Consider the following 22,065-nt stretch of genomic DNA (forward strand, 5'->3'; position numbering starts at 1 on the left):
TGGGCAGAGGAAATCTTCATGCTTCCCTTGCTGTAACTCACAAACTGGATTGACCTTTTGGGGGACCGTGGTAGGAAATGCTCACATAAGATAGCTATTTGTTCTGTATAGAATTAAATATTATGGAATTAAAATGTTTAAGAAAACACATACTGCAAGTTTTTTGAGGTCCTCAATACTTTTTGGAATGAGCCAAATATAAAATTATTATTAGGTTAGCGTACGTGTTTCAGTGTGCTTTTCCCCTACATATTGGATTTCGTTTTGAACAAAAGCTGTAAATGTTAATTTGGCAGTGTTATTTTGGCCTCCAGGGGCTGACGTTTTTTGTGGATGACTTCCAAGACTGTCATAATGATCTGTACTTCCATGCACGGCCCCGTGTTTTGAATCTCCTGTTTTATGAGTGTGAAGATATCATCTCTTGAGCCCGAACAGCTGAACAGTAACCCCCTGACACTGCAATGGTCATTCAGCACACAGTAGCACTCTGAGAAGATTTCAGGCTATTGAAACTGCACTGTGGTCTTCAGTTTGCAAAAATGAAAGGAAGATTGCAACGTGCACGTTCCCGTGTGAAGTTATGGAGACTCTTTCTAGCCTGCCTACATTGGCCAGGCCAGGCACACCACCAGGCATAGGCTGTGCACCTCTGTTATTTTGAAATCCATAATTAAGAGAATCAGAATATTTGTCCACTAGGTTTACACTCAACACTAACAGTTTTAAAGAGTTTCTGAATAGAAATGAATAAAGATGACAATAAAAGCTTGCAAACTGGTGAGCGACATGCTGCCGCGGTGCCAACAGAACCTTCTGTGTAGATGACATTACACAGCCTTGACTTCATGCCCAAGGGTTGAGTATATAGAAATAGCAATTAGTAGAATTTAAGGTGGTGGTGGCACAGGCCTTTAATCCCAGCACTTGGGAGACAGAAGCAGGTGGATCTCTGTGAGTTCGAGGCCAGCCTGGTCTACAAGAGCAAGTTCCAGGACAGGCTCCAAAGTTACACAGAAAAACTATGTTGAAAAAATAAAAAAGAAAAACAATAACAACAGCTAAAAGAAATGAACAAGTTTGAAGCAAATAAGAGCCATTTTTTAAGAAGTAAAATCACTTTAACCCCTTTTGCTCTGAGTAATAACGTACTTAACTGAACTATATGAAATTGTTTTTCACAGAGTCAAAGCCCTAACAAATAAATAGTATTTATTTTTCTACTTCTATGATAGGAACTATAGATTGTGCTTATTTCTGTCTAAGTATACATAAAGAAAATCTGATGGCTAGTAAAAGTGAATATTAAGGAATTGAGTTAAATTGAAACATGATTGAAATATTAATTAGATGTTATATGTATTAAGATATCAACAATTATATTAATTATATCATAGATAATAAATGCTAGTATAAAACCTTTTCTATATTAGTGTAACAGTTATAATTTATATGCTATGTATAACTCATGCAAGATTATTTCCAAAAGCATCCTCAAAAGTTAGTATTCATATGGAACACAGTAGCCAAAAAATGAAATATTTGATTCTTAAACATAGTCTCAGAAAGAGTTTAAAGTCTGCATATCATTTTTATAGGAAGAAAATATAAAAAAATACCATCTACAGTTCCAATGAACATATTTATGCTATTGAGAGTACAAAAAACACCCATAACAATTAGACAAGAAGTCTAAGAGGCTTGAGTTTTAGCTAACCACTCTTTATTAAAAAAGGTTTGGCAGCCAGCGGGATTTTGTGTTCTTGGAAGACAGAAAACAGTCTCTGGAAAGTGCTGATTGGATTTACTTTTTATTATAGTACATGAAAATAAAGACAAAACTATAGTTTGATTCAAAGGGAAGATCATTGTCTCTAATATCTGCACTGGAGATATTACATTCACGGAGAAGAATTTTTCATTGCTGCCAAGGATGTTTACGTGTAAATATCCGTAATGCAAATGAATAATGTCAGATTTGTTCTAAAACAGCCCTGAACGAGCTCTAGTGGTTTTTTGTTTGTTTTTTGTTCTGCTTTTTAAAAATTAAGTCATCTACAGATTACTTTAAAATAAAAACGTTGCTTTGATGAAAATAGGATAGCCTTCAGAAACACTTGTACATATACTCCAACTATATTGCTGTCTGATATCAAACTATATGCTAAATAATATTGAAGCTATAGAAGACAGTGGGGTCAGAACAGTTTTAGATCTACCAGAAACTAATGAAGACAATTTTTCAAAAGAACTTGAATTCTTCATCAGAAAACAATATGTACGTTGTTAAATATGGACAGCATAGTGATGTATCAAGAAAGATTAACTGAAAGAGGATAGAAACTCGCAGATTAATTTTAGGCAAGTGGACTCCTAATGAGATTATGAAAGGACCCATGTCTATTTAAGTTCTGCTGGTGGCTACTAAGTGAGAATTAAAATGAAGAACACCTGTAGCTTCTCAGCTCCAATTTGTCAAAGTTCATTGGAGCCCATGTACAATAAATGAGCAACATGTGTTTTGGAGGAGCCAAATGAAACTGGAGCCTCTCTGAATAGTTCGCCAGAGACCAGAGCAGCTGTGGGCATGGCCTCTTCTTTCATGCTGCACTTTAGTGCATACGCTGCCTCTGGTGCTTTATAGGAAATGTACGTCAATCGTTTGCAAAAACATTAATTAAACTTTGACCTCACATAGAAGAGTGTATCACACTCCACATACTATACTAAGAACTTGAATTTTAAAATGGAATTTATGTTCAGCTGAGTATTCCGTAAACCCATGCAGTCATTGGGATAACTAAGTCTATTTCCAAGGTCTATCAGAAACTTCATAGTAAATTTTTTAAGAGGCTTGGAATACACAATGAATTGAATTATTCAACTGAGTGATACAAATATTTGAATACTGAAGGTTATTATGCTTAATCTCAGCAAAACAGCTTGTCTTCTTAGAATAAATAATATTTCAAGACAAATGATTTCATGAATATGGACAGAGTTCCTAGGTGGAAAGGAACCCAGACTAGCGTATCTACTACTGGAGATATTCAAAGAAACACTTAGGATCACACCTAAGAAAATGTTTTGAAAAGTAAAATAAACTGGATCGAGTTAGAATGGTCTTATACCCAGGCTTCTGCCTAGATGTAATGTAAAAATAAAGCAAGGTATAATGGACAAAATAAAGCTTTCATCATATATTTTAATTAATAAGCCAGGAAAAAGTTTAACAATGTCACACTGACAATACCTAATGTAGAAACACAAAATGAAAACATGTAAAATATTTATGACCCATAACCAGAAAAATTATCCATCAACAGAAACTGTAAATGTAATCAATAAGCCTAAACATCCCATTTAAGGACTGCATTGAATCTTATGATCATGCTTTCATATTTGTTTGTATGTTTCATGTGGATAGACTGAAGAAAAGACATTATCTGAGATATGTCAAAGAGAAGTCAAAAAACATGCTAAAGGAATGGTTGAACTTAAATGTTTATATAGACAAATACACAACATAAAATGTGATTAGGAAAACAAGTTGAGAAGATTTTTATTTTAGATGACTCAATTTGACATGCTGAACAATGTCTGAAATATTGTCCTTTGAAGATAATACTAACATAGTAGAAAGTCTCAAAGTATATTATTGTCCTATTTTAATAAGATTATGTTTGTTATGATACATTTTATTTAATTTAGCTTCATATTCACAAAGTTATTTGTAGATTAAAAAGTCATTTGGATGGTTTACAGGTCTTCTTGCCATATTTATGCTGTCATTCTACTTAATCCTTACAAAATCGTTTAAATGGTTCAAGGTCTTATACAATAGTTTTTGGTTTTGTATTTGTTTTTGTTTTGGAAGACAGGGTTTCTCTTGTAACTTTGGATCCTGTCCTGAACTAGCTCTTATAGTCCAGGCTGGCCTTGAACTCACAGAGATCCCCCTGCCCCTGCCTCCTGGGATTAAAGGTGTGCACCACCACCGCCTGACTCCCTACGCAATAAAGAAAATAAAATATTATTTGTTGTGCCTTAAATTCACAGGTAAGTGTGGGCATTAAATTTAAAGCCAAGTTTGTCTCAAAGATGAAAACTATTGTATTGCCCTGTGAAAGTATCTCCTTGAGTCACATAGATGGGATGCTTTGAATGGTATGAAATGTTCTTCATAAAGGAAAACCATAATTATGCTGTGTCCCAGTTTCCAATTAGCTAATTAGAGACTTTCTGCTAATCACAGCCAAACAACACAAGAATAATTGTGGTCATGAGTCATATTTTTTGAGAAAATGTATCACTCTAGGATAAAACATAACATCCATATAAATGAAAAATTATACCATATTCCAGGGGACAAGACTATAATAGAAATATATCAATTCCTTCTAAATTAATTTGTGAAGTATCATAGTTGTTTTCTCAATTCCAAATTCCAAGATTGTTTCTTAAATGAAAGAGTAGAAGTCACCTGAGGCTTGACTAGAAATCTCCAGAGCCCTTAGTAAGTCAGACTTCCCCAACAAAACTATAAGGTTTGAAATATCCAAACAAAACACATTGCATTGAAAACCCCTCAATCCCTTTCAAATTAAGAAGCCACTGAAGCACGCTTTCAAATGTCTCATTCACAACACACAGCATCTAACTATGAATTACCTACCTCCTTCTTACAGGAAAGGGTTCACTATTATCACCACGAAAGTAGCCATGCGAGGTAATGCATTTGGTAGTTAATTCTATGTAATCATTTTACAGTGTACATGTATTCCAGAACATTGTGTGCAATTCAATTGCATACGATTTTATTTTTCAGTTAATAAAGGTATTGTTTTAGAAAATTTCAAGTAATAGAACTACCTCATAATTATTAAAAATGAATAGAATTTCTACGTTATTAACTTTTTGGAATAAACTATACGAAATATCTGTGGATTATGTCCACAAACCTATTAGAGTTTCATGCTTTCCTGCTTACATAAGTTAAATGCAGAGACAATTATTAACTTGCATTTGCTATTTAGTTATTTCTCCCATACAAACGTCTGCTAAACAACTGATATTTTAAATATTAAATGCAGCGCTTGACATAGTCTGAATGCTTTCCAGAGAGATCATTCGACTGCTACAGAATATTTAGAACATCTGAGCTTCCATGGCTGAGACTGAACATTTATTTGCTTGCTGGACTCTCACAAAAAGAGTTGCATCAGAGTGTGGTTTACTCATAAAGTTAATGGACAGTAGGAAGATTATTACTGTTGCCCTGATCTAGTAAATCAGAAATTGTATATTTTTAAAGAATATACTTAAGTGGTGGTAAGCAACTATGCATAAAACAGACTATTTGCTTTAAGTAACCTTACTGAACTAATGCCAAGTCCCAGGAAGTTTTCTCAGACATTTTTATGAGTTCATCTGACTTGTGACAATTCTTAGGATGTGATGCTATTATTGGCCTTTTACAGACTCCTAAAAGGCTCCTGGATCACAGGAGGTCATGGTTTTGACTATATCCTGCTGTATTCCATTGAGACCATCAGGTAGATGATTACACCTCTGTTCTTATTGGCTTGAACTTAGTACATTCACATGGACACTAAACCCATCCTCAAAACAGATGCTCCTGGGTATTGCCTGTGATCATCTACGTAATTAGATACCATCACATGGTCAGTATCACCTTTTGCATGCAGATACCCAATTCATTATTCTTTCTATTCTTTGCTGCTTCTTCCAAACTATGTTTGGTCCTAAACAAAGCATATTGTTTACCTTGTAAATTCTGTAGTTTGTTGGCATATTTATGCTCCTCATTCGTAGCTCTGATAATACCACTGTATTATCTGTAACCCCTAGTGGCCTGTTAAACTTGAACTACAAAAGATACATTTCCTGCTGTATCACCTCTGTCTATCTAGACCAGGGGTTCTCAACTTTCTTTAGGCTGCGACCCTTTAATACAATTCTTCGTGTTGTTGTGAGCCCAACCGTAAGATGATTCTCATTGCTACTTCATCACTGTAATTTTGCAACTGTTATGAATCACATTGTAAATATCTGTGTTTTCTGATGGTCTTTGGCAACTCCTGTGAAAGGGTTGAGGGTCGTGACCCATGGGATAAGAACCACTGATCCAGATTTAAGTTGGATTATGCCCAGAGGTATACAGCGTGAGTCCCAAAGCTGCAATTGGATTGGAGCAACAAGCCCTGGCCTTCTGTTGCTTGCTGAACTACACTGTTCATAGTCCCAATGCAGGCATCTATCGCCACATCTCTCTTATCTTTCTCAGTGCTGGTTGAAGGCATTTTTTTTCCTTGATTTTCTCTGATGGACTCATTCATTTACTATTCTCCATTTGTTGGCTTCTTGTAAACATGAATCAAATGCTTCTTGTAATTTTATCTGTGTTGCATTTTAGCACAATTACATGTGAAGGAGGAGTACAAATATATTCAACTGAACATTCACTTAAGCAGAAGTGAAATAGTTTGCCTGAGTGGTTATATATTTTATAGCAATATCTCTATGTTAAAATAAGTATCTTTTCACCTGACAAAATTGGGAGCATGGGGGTTGGGAGAGAAGAGAGGGTGGAAGAGGAAGAGGAGGGGAGAAAGGGAGGACTAAGGAAAACTTTAGGGAACGGGATAGTGGAGATGGGAGAAGGACAGAGATGGAGAGGAAGAAAAGAGATATCTTGATTGAGGGAGCCATTATGGGGCTGAAAGAAACCAGACACTAGAGAAATTACCAGGAATCCACAAGGTCAGCTAAGACTCTAAGCAACAGAGGAGAGTGTGCCCAAACTGACCCTGCCCTACAGGCAGCTTGATGAATATCTTACATGTCATCATAGAAGCTTCATTCAGCAAGTGATGGAAACAGAGGCAGAGACCCACATGGGAGCACTGGACTGAGCTCCCAAAGTCCAGTTGAAGAATGCGAGGAGTGAGAATATGAGCAAAGAGATCAAGATTATGATGGGGACACCCACTGAAACAGTCTACCTGAACTAACGGGAACTCACCAACTCCAGCCGGACAGGGAAGGAACCAGCAGAGGACCAAGCTAGATCCTCTGAGTGTGGGTGACAGTTGTATGGCTGGGGCAGACTGAGAGGCCACTGGCAGCGACACTGGGATTTATCCCACTGCTTGTACTGACTTTTTGGGAATTCGTTCTTTTCGGATGGACACCTTGCTCAGCCTAGATATAGTAGAGAGGGCCTTGGTCCTTCCTCAAAGCAATGTCCCTTACCCTCTCTGAGGAGTGGATGGTGGGTGGAAATGGGAGGAGGGGAAGGAGTGGGAACTGGTATTGATATATAAAATGAAAAAAAAGATAGTTTATTTCTTTTAAAAAGATAAAATAAGCATCTTTTAGGTCAGGAAGTAAGCTATATTTCTGAATCAATGACAAATAACGATGGGAAACTGGGAAAATTGGCATCTACTAATATATCCATTGTTAATAGCAACCAGTTACCCAGATCAAAACTCAAGTTCTTGAAACTGCCTAATACCTTTAACAACTGAAGGTGACAAGAAAGAATTCTGTGTGAGTAGGCAATTTGTAGTTCCACAATGATCTGAGTTGTTTGGCTGCTATTTTACATTGTAGCCATTTCAAAAAAGTAACTTCCCAGTCAGCAGAAATGTGGAGGCATCAAAATTTGGGCATTGTTCGTTTAAGTATTTAACTGTATTTTTATTTCATGTATGTGGGTCTTCTGCCTGTGTGTATGGTTGAGCGCCACATGTGAGCAGTAGCTGGAGAGGGGCTAAAGAGGTTAAAATCCCTGGGACTGGAGGTACAAACCATGGTGAGTTGCCAAGTGCATGCTGGGAATCAACCTGGAGCCCTCTGTAACAGTGAGCGATGCTCTCAACTGCTGAGCTATCTCTCCTGTCCCAACCACTAAGTGCTTCTGTATGTATAAAACACATATACACAAATTTCAATACCAGCTGGACAGAATGAAAAGTAGAAACCCATCAATGCATCTGTGTCCTAAAGGCAATTTTTTTTCTTTTAATCACATTTTGTTTATATCTTAAGGAGACAGAAATGAACTGGGGTTTAGCATATTCTTTTCAAAAAGGTCTGGTCCAAACGAACTTGACCGAAGAACAGGATGAGGCAGTGTCAAGTTATCCCCAAACAAGATATCCCTGGGTGTTGGACAGGTGCTGGAGATGGAGAGGCGGATCTGAAGTGAGCTGCCAGTGCACTCATGCATAGAGGCCCGCACCGGGTCCAGAGATTACAGTAATGAGCAACAGGTGGTAAAGCAGGGTAGCAGGTCATTTGAGAGGAGCTCGGGAAGAGGTAGTGTATCATAACAGACAGGTGAAGCGAGGCTCAAAGGAGTCAGGGAACTGGCACTAGGTGGATCCAAGTAAAGCCAGAGGCAGGGAAGTGGGGCAGCAGGCAGCAGGCAGGAGGACTCGCCCCACCAGCTAAACTCAGTGAGTGCTTTTTCTCAGGAATATACATACACAAAACAGAAGCCCAGGCAGAGTGCAAGATCCCCTTGCCTTCTGAATACTAATATTTTTGCATATAGATATATACACATATACAGTGCCTGAGCATCAAATAAGTGTGAGAGGGTGAATCAATAAATAAATATTAAAGTGTACCCAAGAGATTTAAACTACCTGAGAGATCTAGTATTATGATGAACCTAATCAATACAATGATCAACAGAACAACAGGAGGCAAAATCACCACTAGTTACTATGAAAATATTAAATGGCTGGAAGAGGAAGATAAATAAATTGAAAAACCATGTCATTATTTCAGGTTGTAAAGTATTCCAACCATGAGAAACCATCTGTCAAAGAGAGAAAAGTTAATTTACAGACTGCATTCAAAATAGAAAACACAAGGGGTAAAACTTATGGATCATTTCTGGAGAAAATTGCAGATCGGGGAAAATTTAAAATACTTTTTTTTAGTCATTGAAATCTGCTTTATAATTATACAATAGCTTTGGAGAACGCAATTGTCTTATTATTTCATATTTTATGAGTTGTTTTAATGTAAATTAAGATATGTTGTAACTATAAATCTGAGACTTTGTGAATATGAAAATGGAAGATGACTAATAGGTCAGGATGAATGCTTCCAGTTTGGACTTTTCTTCTTCTTCCTTAGGAACCAACAGTGCCCAGGAGGTCAGAAAGTAGCAACGGAGTCAACATTAGGAGAGTGTTATTGCAAGTGGAGAAAGTAACAACACATTCTGGGCTCCGGGCTAGCCAGATAAAATAATCATCTAGAGATGAGGGACAGCAATGGTGACAAAAACTGAGGAGTTGGGTGACCGACCAGGAACAATCAACTCCCCCTGTGTTTTTAGGAGCAGTCAATAAACAGACTATGTGAACTCTAATTGATCTTTGATTGAGCTTTGATTGTCACACTTGTGTCAAAAGTTTTGCTATTTTAAAAACAAAAAAATGAAGTCTCATTTTAAAATATCTTTTCTGTCAGCAATTTAAAAATCCCATAAACGTTTCAGGGACTTTTATTGAAACAGAGAGGCTTTTCTCAAAAATAGTAAGTAAGAATTACATGTTTCACTGATATAGATATTAATTTTGAAGTCAAAGCACCAGTATAATTTAAACAAATACGAAATTGAAATAAATATTTACATAAAATCAGGAATTTTGATAGGTTATATCAAGAAAGTAAAAATTTTGGCAATCTATTGAAAATAAAATCTTTGCCATTACAAAGATTACAATGTTAGATTGAATGGTCTTCTCAGCCTGAAGGAATGATACTACGCATTCTACCCTATGTAGGTAATTTGAACAAATAAACATTAATGATGAATGGTCAGCTGTAGAATATAAATAACCATGGAACCAGAAACTGATACCGGCGTGAGCCGGGTGAGAAGACAGTTGAAACAACTGGGTAAGCTGTGGTGATCCACCCGCCACCGCTGACTCCTTACGTTTCCTTATATGTACTGTGGAGGGAGGACAATTGAGTAGATCACAGCTTTCTGTGATTCATGTACTCATGTTTTCACCAGTTTGGGTTCAAGAAAGCAAGCCATTTAGAAGATGTTTCCTATTCGAGTCGGCTCAGTCTGAGAGACCTCAGATTTAATCCTTATCGACCAAAATCAATTAGGTAGATAGATAGATGGATGTATGATAGATGGATAGATGATAGATAGATAGATAGATAGATAGATAGATAGATAGATAGATAGATAGATAGATAGATACATAGATAGATACATAGATAGATAGATACATAGATAGATAGATACATAGATAGATAGATAGATAGATAGATAGATAGATAGATAGATAGATAGATAGATACTGAACCCTAAAGCCATTTTATGTTAAACTAGAAATATTGAATATTTAAGACAATTGTGAATTATGTATGGATTTTTAACTTTGGTCATACAATCTTTTTTAAAGGGTTGATTTTTATATTATCCTAATAGTAGTCTATTTTGGCCTCAAAAATGGCCTTACGGTTCCACTTTTCCCCTTCTGGCCTCTCTCTCCCACCTCCTCCTTCCTCTCCTTGTTTCTGTCTCTATTATTTGTTTTTACTGCAGTAGATCATCTGAAACACCTGAGTCCCAACACAGTCCTGCTACCCACATCTGAAGCTAGAATTAAATTTCTGCTTCCTCACAAAATTTTATGCTAATCTTACAAAATTTTCTATGATCATACTTCATTTTTCTTCAGGTTCTGATTCTTATTATGAAAATGTATTTCTAAAATATAAAACTCTTTAAGTAAGTCACACTGCCAAAAAATAGCCTTATGATATTATCATACGCCCCCATGCTGATTCTAGTCATGACTTTAATCTTCAAAAGATTCTTATTCCATTGAAAAACCTGGGATTTTCTTCAAAGTCAGAAAAAAAAGACCAGCGTTTTGGTAAAATGGCATGGATCAGACTAGAGAAAAATATCTGTTATTAAAGTTTTAGAAAAATATTAAAAATATCAAATTCTCAAAGAGGCAAAAATACAGTTCAGAAACATGAGACGTCTTGTTATTTTAGAATCATATATGTAAGATTAAGGAATTAAAATCTGGAAAGGATGGAGCGTTTTTAAGATACAATATTTTCTTCGTGTTATTCCATCGTAACAGATATCCTGAAAGACAAAGTTGTATTAATTGATCTGAACAAAATGGAAAAAGCATGTAAAAGCAGGCAAACATCACAAGTGCAGTCATTTTTCAATGCCCCAACCATAAAATAATTGCTGCTTTTTGGCGAAGCTCAAACAAACTTTTCCAGGAATAGCACGACAAATTGATAAAGCGCAAAGCCACCCTTTATTCTTGCATTCCTTCTTTGTGGCGTAATGAGTCTCAGTAGTTTAGAACAAAAACTAACAGGAAAAAAGCTTGTTGTGTCATGGGAAAGGCCAACTACTTGATGGCGTGCCTTCGTTTCTTTACCAAATGCTGTGTGTATCTGCAGCTGTTATTAAACACCTATTATCCTTTAAACGAGAGAATTTTCTGATTTCCTATAACACCCGGTACCGTTGACCATACTTCATAAGGAATACAATCATTAGCCCCCTGACTGGGCTCTGTTTGTATCCCAGCCATCACTGTTAAACAAGCTTACTTGCACAGACGTGAGTGCACATGGCTTCCAAAGGAAAAGATAAAAATCTATAAACAAACTGTAATCAGAGTCTGTGGGATACACTCAAGTGAGGCATGCAGGTGACCACGGGTTAAACGCAAAACTCTTGCATGGATTTACTGCTCTCCTAAGCCATGATCCCTCATCCAGAGAACTAGCTGATTTTTCTCTTTTTATTTTTAAGATGTCCACCCAAAGTTTCCCTTTCTGAAAGCACAGGGTGGGACTAGAGGTAAGCTGTGCTAGCTGATGTCACTATGACGAGCTGTTGCAGCCACGTTCTCTGAAGGCAGAAAAAAATTGTCAACAAAGAACCTATCAGATGTTTGGTAAACCCTTAAATTTCCACAACAGCTGAGAGAAGCCAATCGTCCCATTGCAATGAAACCAATGGTAAGTGTCAAAATGGACCACAGTGGTCAATTCCAGGAGGATTTTAAAGAAAATACAGTTGAGGAAAGCACATTCAGAGATCCCTGTTTGCGTGAAAAACACCTTACCTTACTGAAAATCTGTCTTGTCTAGCGATTCTGCTGCTCACAGTCTATGTTGATTTGCGCAGCAAAAAAAAAAATTCCTGTGCACACAGATACCTTTCCTTGTTGGTTTCTGCCCTCAGTCTACATGGCTTTAAAGCAATGCCAGCTACCTCATGTAAAAAAGAAAGTCCTGAACCAGAGTATTTCTAAATGACTTAGAATATTCAGAACTAAAGTGTTTTGAATTTTAGCCTTTTTAAAGAACAATGTGTGAAATTAATCAGCTCCACTCTGCCAAGTCCTGCAAAAACAGCAAAGTTAAAAAACAAGCTTTTCTTCTTTTTTTTCTTGATTATTAAATCTGATTAAAGAATAACTCAGGCTGGGCGGTGGTGTTGCACTCCTTTAATCCCAACATTCAGGAGGAAGAGAGAGGTGAATCTCTGTGAGTTCAAGGCCAGCCTGATCTACAGAGTGAGTTTCAGGACAGCCAGAGCTATACAGAGTAACCCTGTCTCAAAAAAACAAAATAAAAACAAAAAATAAAAAAACAAAAAAAGAAGAATTAAGAAGAATGGCAAATTTGAAATGTATTTCATCTATATGTTAGAAGAAATTACACTTTGACTCATACTTCTTCAGCATTAAATAACAGATGTTTTATGAGGTATAAATGCATGCACACTTACTGTTTCTCCATACACTCTCTTGAAAAGCAGCTGGTCTCAAACCTTAGATGATGACCTAGGCACCTTACTTCTCACGATAGCTTACACTTAGTTGCAAGAAAATAAAGACGTCAATGTCTTTCATCAATGTAATAAAAAAATAGCATTATTCTATTGTGAGAGTATACTACAAAAGTGTCTTAGCACCTCGACATCTGCTGTTGATGGCAAAATTAGAGAAGATACTGTCGTTGTGTGATCAGTGACGTGCTGACCGTTTGATGCTTACACAAATTCCCAGATTGTATGCAATCACACTTTTAAAACCTTTCATATTTTAAATTGCTTACCTAAAAACTAATATATAGTGCCTGCACACTAGAAATCTTGCCTCTGGAAAACAGTGGGATATCTGAATAGTAGGACATGATTAAGCAACTATTTCCCAAGCTGGTTGAGACACTTTCTGGAACAGTGTGTTTGTACAGTGGTGACTATTTGTCACGGTAGGCCCTGACACCGGCATTAAAGCACCAACCAAATTGGGCAATATGTCATAAGCAGCCAGTTGGGGGGCAGTAACAAAATACTTGGATAACCATTCTATACCAGAGACATCTGTTTAGTTTAGCAAGACAGTAACACCAGGCACCACCATAATTTGGACACTGTAAATATCATAATTCTCTTGATTTTTAAAAAGAAGTAGGCAACCTAGAAATCCTATACACTACATACATTTTAAATATCAGCTCTATGTGGCATTGTGCAAAAGCATTTATGTAATAGTTTAAGGAGGCAATACAGCAAAAATAAGCAAAAATTATGTGATATAAAATTTACATATAACAGTAAACAAAATTCTGTTTGTATGATTTCTTTGGATGGTAGAGTTATTTTGTACTTTCTAATTTGCTATAAAATAGTGCAATCCTACTAATAGTGAGCTTACTGGGTGTTAGACACTGTGTAATTATTTTGACGAAACTCTTTTAACCTTTGAAAACAATCTTATGAAGTGATGCTTTCATCCTAAGCCCTAGTTAACTGAAACTTGAAGAAATGAACTTGCTTGTTCAAGGTCAAAGGAAGGCCTAGAACTTCTCTCAGTTTAACACCAGACTTCACATGCATGATCTTCAGTAGTTCTTAAAAGAAAAGTTGTCTGTGTGCATGGTGCACACTGTACATTACTCTCCTAAATGAATGGATATATGGAAACATCCTTAGTATGTTTTAGGACATACAGCAACTAGCTTGTTGTGATGGCTTCACGACCACCCTGGTTACAAGGCTTTCTATCGCACATCCTAGGTATCTACTCAGCGTTAAGCAAACCCATGTTGATCGGTCACTCATACAAAAGGAATACTTATCCTCAATAATATCCTAATGATTCACAGATTTTTTTAACCTTAAATCCAGAAACACAGATGAAAGAGAATGAGCATTTCTTGGCTAGAAGTCATTATCTTCTCCCTGAAAATCATGCCTCCAAAAGAAGAGATAAACAGCAACCTGGTGGTTGGTGCATAAAGAACACTGGCTCTTAGGAGCCTGTGTTCCTACTCCTACCGAAGAGTGAAGTGCTTCTTGAAAGAGCTGGAGAACAGCTTCAAGGTTCCCCTTCTTTTGGGCATCAAAAAAGACTTCACAGCTCAAGTGCCGCCTGTCTAGATCCTACTCCATTTCTTTGCATACCTTTCAAGTGTAGAGGACTGACCTTTCATTTATCTTTCTTTTCCTTTACTTGGTTTGGGTCCCTCCCCCGTGTCCCCAGAAGTGACTCAAATGTTCTCTCAGTCTAAGTGCAAAGCTATTTTTACCATCGTGTTTGGGAATCTCTGAGCACACATTGCTGGCTGCTGAAGTAAGTTCCAGGTGCCCAGGGTTCATGTTTCTTGCTGTCCACAATTTGAGGCATGGCTCTTCGGAGTTTTGCCTTTTACTGGCAGGCTTGTCCCTCCCGTTTTTTTCTGTAGGTCCACTCGTCAATGTTTCTGCAAACCAGTCTTGCATACTTTTCACTGTTTCTCTCTTCGTTTCTTTTTTATCGCTGGTCCCCAGCTCTACCTTCTCAGCTAAGGGTTTATTTGAATCTAGTCATATAATGATCTAGCCTCAAACACTGGTGTCAGACCACAGAAATTTTATTACCAAACTCTCATCCGTTAGTCTCTTCTTTGAACATTCACCATCACCCCCCAAAACACGTTTTCCAAAAGTTTCTTTTCTTCCTGGAAATATCAACATCTTAACACTTCTGTCCCTAAGTGACTGCTCAAAGATTCTTACTGCCAAACACCCTAAAAGGATGGCAATCTTCTTTAAAGTTCCTGAGTTACTCATTTCTGTGAATTTAGGCACTGTCTTTGTCTCCAGTCAACTGAAATTTTAACAAGGGCATAAACGCATGGAACACTATTATAGTAGAGCTTCTACTTGTAATAGTTTCGTTTTGATACCTTTAAAACAAACAAATCCCTAAATTTGTCTCCAACAGGTTCTGTACTAGACTTTGCAGTCTATTTGGTATGATTAGTATGATTAGTTCAATTAAAGCCTCATGAATGAAGGAGGAAAACTGATAATCACTGAGTGAGCGCTGTATATTATACACCAATGTGTGCGTGTTTATTTGTATGTGTGATACTATTTCATGTCAAATGCTAACATCAAAATTATGAGGTATTGATCAGATACGTCACTTGATCTCTTAAAAAATCGAACAATCATACAATAACAACAAAAACCAAAACCAAGGCAATTAAACCCTAACAATGTCTTGCTCCCTTCCTGTCACAATATTCTCTATGTTCTTAAAGATGCATAGTTAAAATCTGCTGTTCAATAAGTTACCCAAAACATTTTTTCTTCTGCTGCTAGCTGAGTTATCCACAGTCTTTTCTTTCTTCTCCTTTCCTTGGACAAGAATTAGACTTCTTTTCAAACTTTTGGGGGAAGATGAAAAAGGAAATGCATTTGAAAATAATAATAAATTACCAATGACAGGACAAACTAGTGGGAAATGTTCTACCATTCACCTAGTATAGGATCTTATGAAGAATGAATTCAGGGTTCTTTCAGTGGGTTGCTAATGACAATGTTCATTCCTGTTGCTACTTATGTTCTCCAAGTTTTTTAAAGATGTATTCTAACCATTTAAAATGTGATGGTTTGAATTTACACCCACCTTTTTTAGCTAGTTGATAACATTTATGACTTCCTCGTGTTTTACGGAGAAATAACATAATTGCAATTATAAGCCTCTCACATTTTATAAACATTTCGAGTCCCAAGAGTACACTAGGTAGTGGTTTTAGGGTCAGTGCATATTTTCCCACTAAGCTAATGTAAAAGGACTGCTATTGCTCATGCTAGAATAGTCTTATTCTTCCTTCCCCATTCCTGTCTACAACTTCCAAAACAACAATCAAGAGGTAAATTACTTAATAAAAAGTGAGTAAAGTAGGATGTGGGAGCAGAAAACTGTTCATGCCATACTGATTCTATTTTACTGTACTATGGAAGTTCTGCACCATGGTGGGAATATGTATTCACAATTTAGGAGGGGATAATTCAGTAGGAAAAGGCTGACTTGATGGGAAGAAAAGCCACCCTTAGCAGCCATTCACCAGTTCTCTGAATCTTCTTTATAATTTAGAATCCTCGTCTTCTACATTTCTATACTGACTGTAAAATAAAAGGATTATGTGAGAACTCCCATATTCTTTAGCAAGTTTGTGATGTGTGACGTCTACTTCAGACATGTTAAAGTTAGCAGATTCTAGGAACAGCTTTGCCTTAAAAAGCACTTCTACAGACCAACCTTTGAGATTCTTTAATAGTAATATTTTTGTCTTGTTTATCTACTAATTTCAGTAATAAAAGTATTTTACATACCATGCTACATCTTTATTTTAAATTTATAGTAAGTGTGATATGACGTGTTTTGATATATACATGTTTTGTATCATTTGAATCAAGTTAAACATCTTAAACATTCAGCATTTCTTCATGGTGAAAGCTTTTGACATGTCTTCTAAGAAGCTATTCTAACACATGTGTATGTGTATGAATGTGTATGTCGGACAAAGTCATCCTCTAATATCTTATTTTATCATTCTCTACTTTGGTTTGTTTGTTTGGTAAGGGAAAGATGCCCTTTCGAAACCTAGAGACCCCCCAACCACTTTTTTTATGCTTCAAATGGCTAGCCCACAGGTCCCAGAAAACCTCTCCTCTCCACCGTCTCTAGTACAAGGCTTACTTACAGTCATGTACCACCTAGCTCAGCATTTTACATGCGCTCTGAGAATCTGAAGTCAGCTCTTGTTCTCAGAAGGCGGCAGTTTGCCCACTGAGCCCTCTCTAGACTCTTCTGTGTGACACACACACTTCACTATCCTTGTCTGTGGTGCCTGTGGTCAGTACGCCAGTCCCTCTTGGTCCAGCTTGCCTCAGTACCTACTGGTCAAGTTTTCCTTTCGCCTACTTAATAGTGCTCCATTTTAAAAGTGATCACAATTTTAAAAGTTTCATTTTTATAACAAACATCGAATGTTCTGCCATTACATCCATTTTAAGGACAGACTACGAGAAACTGAGTTGTTAAGTTTGAGCAAACTCCTTTTAAGTTTTCCCACCCCAATTCTTGGGCCACTTTTGTCTTCTTTCTTCTACCTCTGTCCTTCTGCCAAAGTAATTAATTACTATAGATTTAAATTTAGTGAGAAGAGATAGAAGTATTAAAATTATGAAAAGAGTAATTAGGACACTATTTTAATTCTTTGAGCAATAATGTTATATGATTCCCCTGTTTGAAAGATAAGTTTTCAAGTTATCTTCTACATATAAGAGACAGCAGAACATGTGGCTAGAAACAAAAGCTCACTTCCGCAGGAAAAGCTAGATTGGACCTGATTTTCATCAGCCTTTAGTCTGCAGTCTTAATCTTGGTGACTAGGCAGCTGATAGAAATTGAATGAAATAACGTAACTTAGGTTTTGTGCTCTGCTTTAACTTCCTAGTGTTTTCTCTCACCCCAGAGTCTAAAGATGGTTCTCTGGCTTCATAAGGAATTACACAGCTACACAACAGCAAATGCATAAAAACCAGACAAGTTGCTCAAACTTAACATTCAAAGGTCAGGTCTCAATGGAGGTTTTGAAGAGCTGTCTTCCGGAATGAACAAAACATCTTGGGTTAAATTTTTAGCTAATTCCAAAATTACATGACAGTGATTTTTGTACTGCTTCTTTTGCTTTAATTTAGTTTAGTTTTTGAAAATGGAAGCCATAGAGAATATAGCCTACAATGATCGGTGGTTGGGGTAGAATAAGACCTTACACTTCCCACCAGGTTTTCAGACACTAAATATAAAGTGTGGCTACTTGTTGGTAGTGCAGGTATTCCTCCAGAATTCTCAGGAAGGATAGAAAATGAAAGAAAGAGGAACAAGAGGTTAGGGGAGAAGAGAATAGCCAAACAGAGAGAGGAGAAACCCCCAGCTGTAGTTTATTGACCTTGTAATGCTTAGCCCCAATTAAAGTTTATGCTAAACATGGTAACCAATGCTGACTGCCTGGCTTCATGCTGCATAAGTTGTATGTATGACAATATTTTATTAAACCCTTACCTAAACTGGATAAAGCAACCCCTGTCATCTTGAAGTAGTTCAAATAGCAGTTTTCCATAGGCACAGAAATAAAACTCAACTCAGGAATGAAAGAGAGTTCTTTGAAATCTGGGGGCTTCCTACATTCCACCTTTGAGCTGGAAACCGTGTGTGTGTGTGTATGTGTGTGTGTGTGTGTGTTGGACTATGGACACAGTGCAATAAAAAACATTTGTTTCATTATATGTACCATGGGTGCTTCCTTTTTCATCTGAATCCTAGCAAACAACTTAGGGGCGTCAGTGGACAGTGGGAACGCTAATAAAAATTGATGCAGAACAAAAGCACTTGGGATGAGGCCAAAAATACACTTGAAATGTCAAGCAAGTGTTTTGTGGCTTGTTTTTAATAGCTATTCTGAGTGCATTGTTACATGTATTTTCTCTTGCTTGTAGTTCAGTCCTAGCTGCATATGCTATTGCTCCAACTGGGAAAGGGAGCAGAATTCAGACTTTAGTTACGACTTTCAAAAAAAACAAGTAGCCCTGGAAGGTCACCATGGAAGCATCCCGAGTCATTTCAGACAGTAGCGTGGGACATGAGCACCCTTCAGCCACCCCCCCCCCCAACACCCACCTCATCTTATTTACCAGATTTAGTAAAAGAGAGGAAAGAGATTGTTTACCTGCTTCTATTGAGGCTGAGGCCTGAAAGTCATGTGTAACCTTTGAAGCCCTTGTAATGGTTATAATCACAGGGATGGCATCTTTTTGACAGACAGAACAGAGAAAAGAGCCGAACCACGCTGGAAATATTAATGAGGCTATTTTGGAGCAAGGGCTATTGCCTATGAGATCTCTCATCATGAGTCTATTCTTAGAATTCAGATGAACCCCGGAGGGAGGGGAACCGGGCAGTGTTAATACCCAGTTGTTTTGAAGTTGCCTGGTTAGCAGGTTCGTGTCTAAACTGTCCAAAATGGAAGTACTGGGTGTTTTCGGTGATGCGACTCTCTGTGTGTATTTTGTTTTAACCTGTTTGTCATATGGACTTCGCATCGCTCCGAGAGGTGACATTTCTCCGTTTTCTTTCAAACTGGATGTTCTTCTAGTGAGCGCTAGCTGTAATCAGTTTGGGAGACTGATGCTTCATGACAGCTAGAAGTTGGATTGAGTTTCAGGAGCTACTATATATAAAGCTGGGTCGACTTATGTCACCGCACTAATTAAATGCCATCTGGGTGGCTCCTCTGGGTTTTTGAGTCCATCACACAGTTCAGATCAGTCAGAGGCCAAGGAGAACATGATGATGGACCTTTTTGAAACTGGCTCCTATTTCTTCTACTTAGATGGAGAGAATGTGACTCTGCAGCCATTAGAAGTGGCCGAGGGCTCTCCTTTGTATCCAGGGAGTGATGGTACCCTGTCCCCCTGCCAGGACCAACTGCCCCAGGAAGCCGGGAGCGATAGCAGTGGAGAGGAACACGTACTGGCGCCCCCGGGCCTGCAACCTTCCCACTGCCCGGGTCAGTGTCTGATCTGGGCTTGCAAGACTTGCAAGAGAAAATCTGCTCCTACAGATCGGCGGAAAGCTGCCACCCTGCGCGAAAGGAGGAGGCTAAAGAAAATCAACGAGGCCTTTGAGGCCCTGAAGCGTCGGACTGTGGCCAACCCCAACCAGAGGCTGCCCAAGGTAGAGATTCTGCGGAGCGCCATCACCTACATCGAGCGTCTGCAAGACTTGCTGCACCGGCTGGATCAGCAAGAGAAGATGCAGGAGCTGGGGGTGGACCCCTACAACTACAGACCCAAGCAAGAAATTGTAAGCCCAGATGTTGCCAGAGCCGGGAAGTGTAAAGACCGATTAAATGCCTTCGTGAGGCCTTAACCCCCACCTGCTTGGTGCCCACCCCTCCCCGCCCTGCTCCCTCTCTAATGAACCCCCAGTGACCCAAGAAGACCGAGCCCCTGCCCTAAGCAGGAAATGCGGTCCGGCCCAAGGAAGCAGGGGAGACACCCCCAAGCCGCCTCCTCCCCCGGAATTTGTTTCTTTCCTAATCTGTTGCTTCGGTTTTCTTTCCAGCTTGAGGGTGCGGATTTCCTGCGCACCTGCAGCCCCCAGTGGCCAAGTGTTTCGGATCATTCCAGGGGGCTCGTGATAACTACTAAGGAAGGTAATGTAAAGTAAAGGGCACTGGGCTGCACTGGAAGCATCCGGCTCAGCACCGGGATGCTCTGGCCGAGCAGAGGCAGAGAGCGCTCAGCGCTCATCACCGGCTCAGAGATAGACTGTCAGTGTCCAGAGCTTTTTTTTTTTCTGCTCCCACGGACGCAGTCTTCCTGAGCCGCCTTTGTAGCCTTTTGTGGGACACAGCTGCGCGTTTCTATATGCTCTGTTTTTTTTTCCACCCCTTGTACTTAGGAGGAGCAGGCGTGGATGCCTCGGCCACCAGCAGTCTCCAGTGCCTTTCTTCCATAGTGGACAGTATTTCCTCGGAGGAACGCAAACTCCCCAGTGTGGAGGAGGTGGTGGAGAAGTAACTCGGCCAGCATTTGGGACATTCTTCACTCAACAGGAAGACCTCTTATGGACTAATCATTTAGGTTAGGGCTCACGGACCCCAGAGTTTATGAAAACGTATGAAACACACTCACAAAGAACCCTTTAGTCACCTCAACTGAAAGTTCTTCGCCCCGGGCTTTTAATATGATTATTATACGATTATTATTATTTGGAACCGCTAGTGGCTTAGCTCTAGAACCCTAATTTTGTTTTTAATTTGGTTGGTTTTTATAGCATCTTAACTTTTATTATGGTCACGTGACCCTTTAGTGTCGGTTGCAAATGAAGTTCATTCCTGTCTAAATCCAAGTGGGAACGTTTAATCCGAATGGTGTTTAATGTACTTTTGTAAATAGTCTTAGTATTTTCGTTTTTATGCAAATCTAAAGACTATATTTTAAATGTGGAATTAAGCATTGTATATAAACTGTGTGAAGATCCTGTTATTGTAATATTAAAATATCAATACGTTTCTACATGCACAAAGAGGTGGCCTTAGTTTGATTTAACTAGAAAAAGAAAAACATGAGGGCATGCATACAAAACTAAAGAACAGCCATATTTTAACTTAGATAATACATGTGCCCAGTTATTTGAGACTTTTCTCTTAGCCTAACTTAAAAGGAGGAAAATGAATGTTAGGGTCATAGACTCAATTAAACTGAGCTCATTAATATTCCATGTAGATCCTGTACTTGTTTTTAATAGAAGGAAATATCCAGAAAGCATCTCTATTCTCCTATCTTTCTTTTCTTATCTTTCACTTTTTCTTTTCTTACTATTCTATAGTTGGTAATAAGGGTGGGATTTGCTTACTCTGAAATTTAATTTTAAATGTCCTAAAATTTCTTCATTCATTTTTCTAGAAGAAGTTGAATGAATTCAACCCAAATCATTATATATTTTTTCTATTCCTTGGTGTTCTATGCTGTTTCCAAGTATAGATCTGAGGTACCCAAGGCCTATGTCTTGATAGCTGGTTTTCTTGAACTAGACTAGCCCCCAACAGACTGGAATATCTTCAAGTGCTCTTTGGCCTGAGTTTATTTTCCAAACAGAA

The 22,065-nt window shown here is 38.2% G+C and overlaps 1 protein-coding gene and 1 long non-coding RNA gene across 3 annotated transcripts in view; one reads left to right on the forward strand and one right to left on the reverse strand.

Annotated features, from left to right (window-relative positions):
- LOC142838871 (uncharacterized) overlaps nucleotides 1–19,262 on the reverse strand; it is a 39,194-nt gene extending 19,932 nt beyond the window's left edge. For both annotated transcript variants that reach the window (XR_012908644.1, XR_012908643.1), the window contains exon 1: nucleotides 19,129–19,262. This is a non-coding gene — a long non-coding RNA (uncharacterized LOC142838871). The remainder of the gene's footprint in view (nucleotides 1–19,128) is intronic.
- Nucleotides 19,263–19,652: 390 nt separating this feature from the next.
- Myf6 (myogenic factor 6) lies at nucleotides 19,653–22,004 on the forward strand. The gene is made up of 3 exons (XM_075954293.1): nucleotides 19,653–20,264; nucleotides 20,526–20,616; nucleotides 20,865–22,004. The coding sequence occupies exons 1-3, from the start codon at nucleotides 19,746–19,748 to the stop codon at nucleotides 20,981–20,983; spliced, it is 729 nt and encodes a 242-aa protein (XP_075810408.1). The 5' UTR covers nucleotides 19,653–19,745; the 3' UTR covers nucleotides 20,984–22,004.
- Nucleotides 22,005–22,065: the final 61 nt, after the last annotated feature.

The sequence above is a fragment of the Microtus pennsylvanicus genome, chromosome 20 (assembly GCF_037038515.1).
Source record: "Microtus pennsylvanicus isolate mMicPen1 chromosome 20, mMicPen1.hap1, whole genome shotgun sequence".
Lineage (NCBI taxonomy): Eukaryota > Metazoa > Chordata > Mammalia > Rodentia > Cricetidae > Microtus > Microtus pennsylvanicus.

Excerpts from the sequence above, each read along its gene's own strand:
- Myf6 (XM_075954293.1), top strand. The coding sequence starts at position 19,746 with ATGATGATGGACCTTTTTGAAACTGGCTCCTATTTCTTCTACTTAGAT. Across the intron at positions 20,265-20,525 it reads ACAGACCCAAGCAAGAAATT|CTTGAGGGTGCGGATTTCCT; the intron begins GTAAGCCCAGAT and ends TTTTCTTTCCAG. Across the intron at positions 20,617-20,864 it reads CGTGATAACTACTAAGGAAG|GAGGAGCAGGCGTGGATGCC; the intron begins GTAATGTAAAGT and ends CCTTGTACTTAG.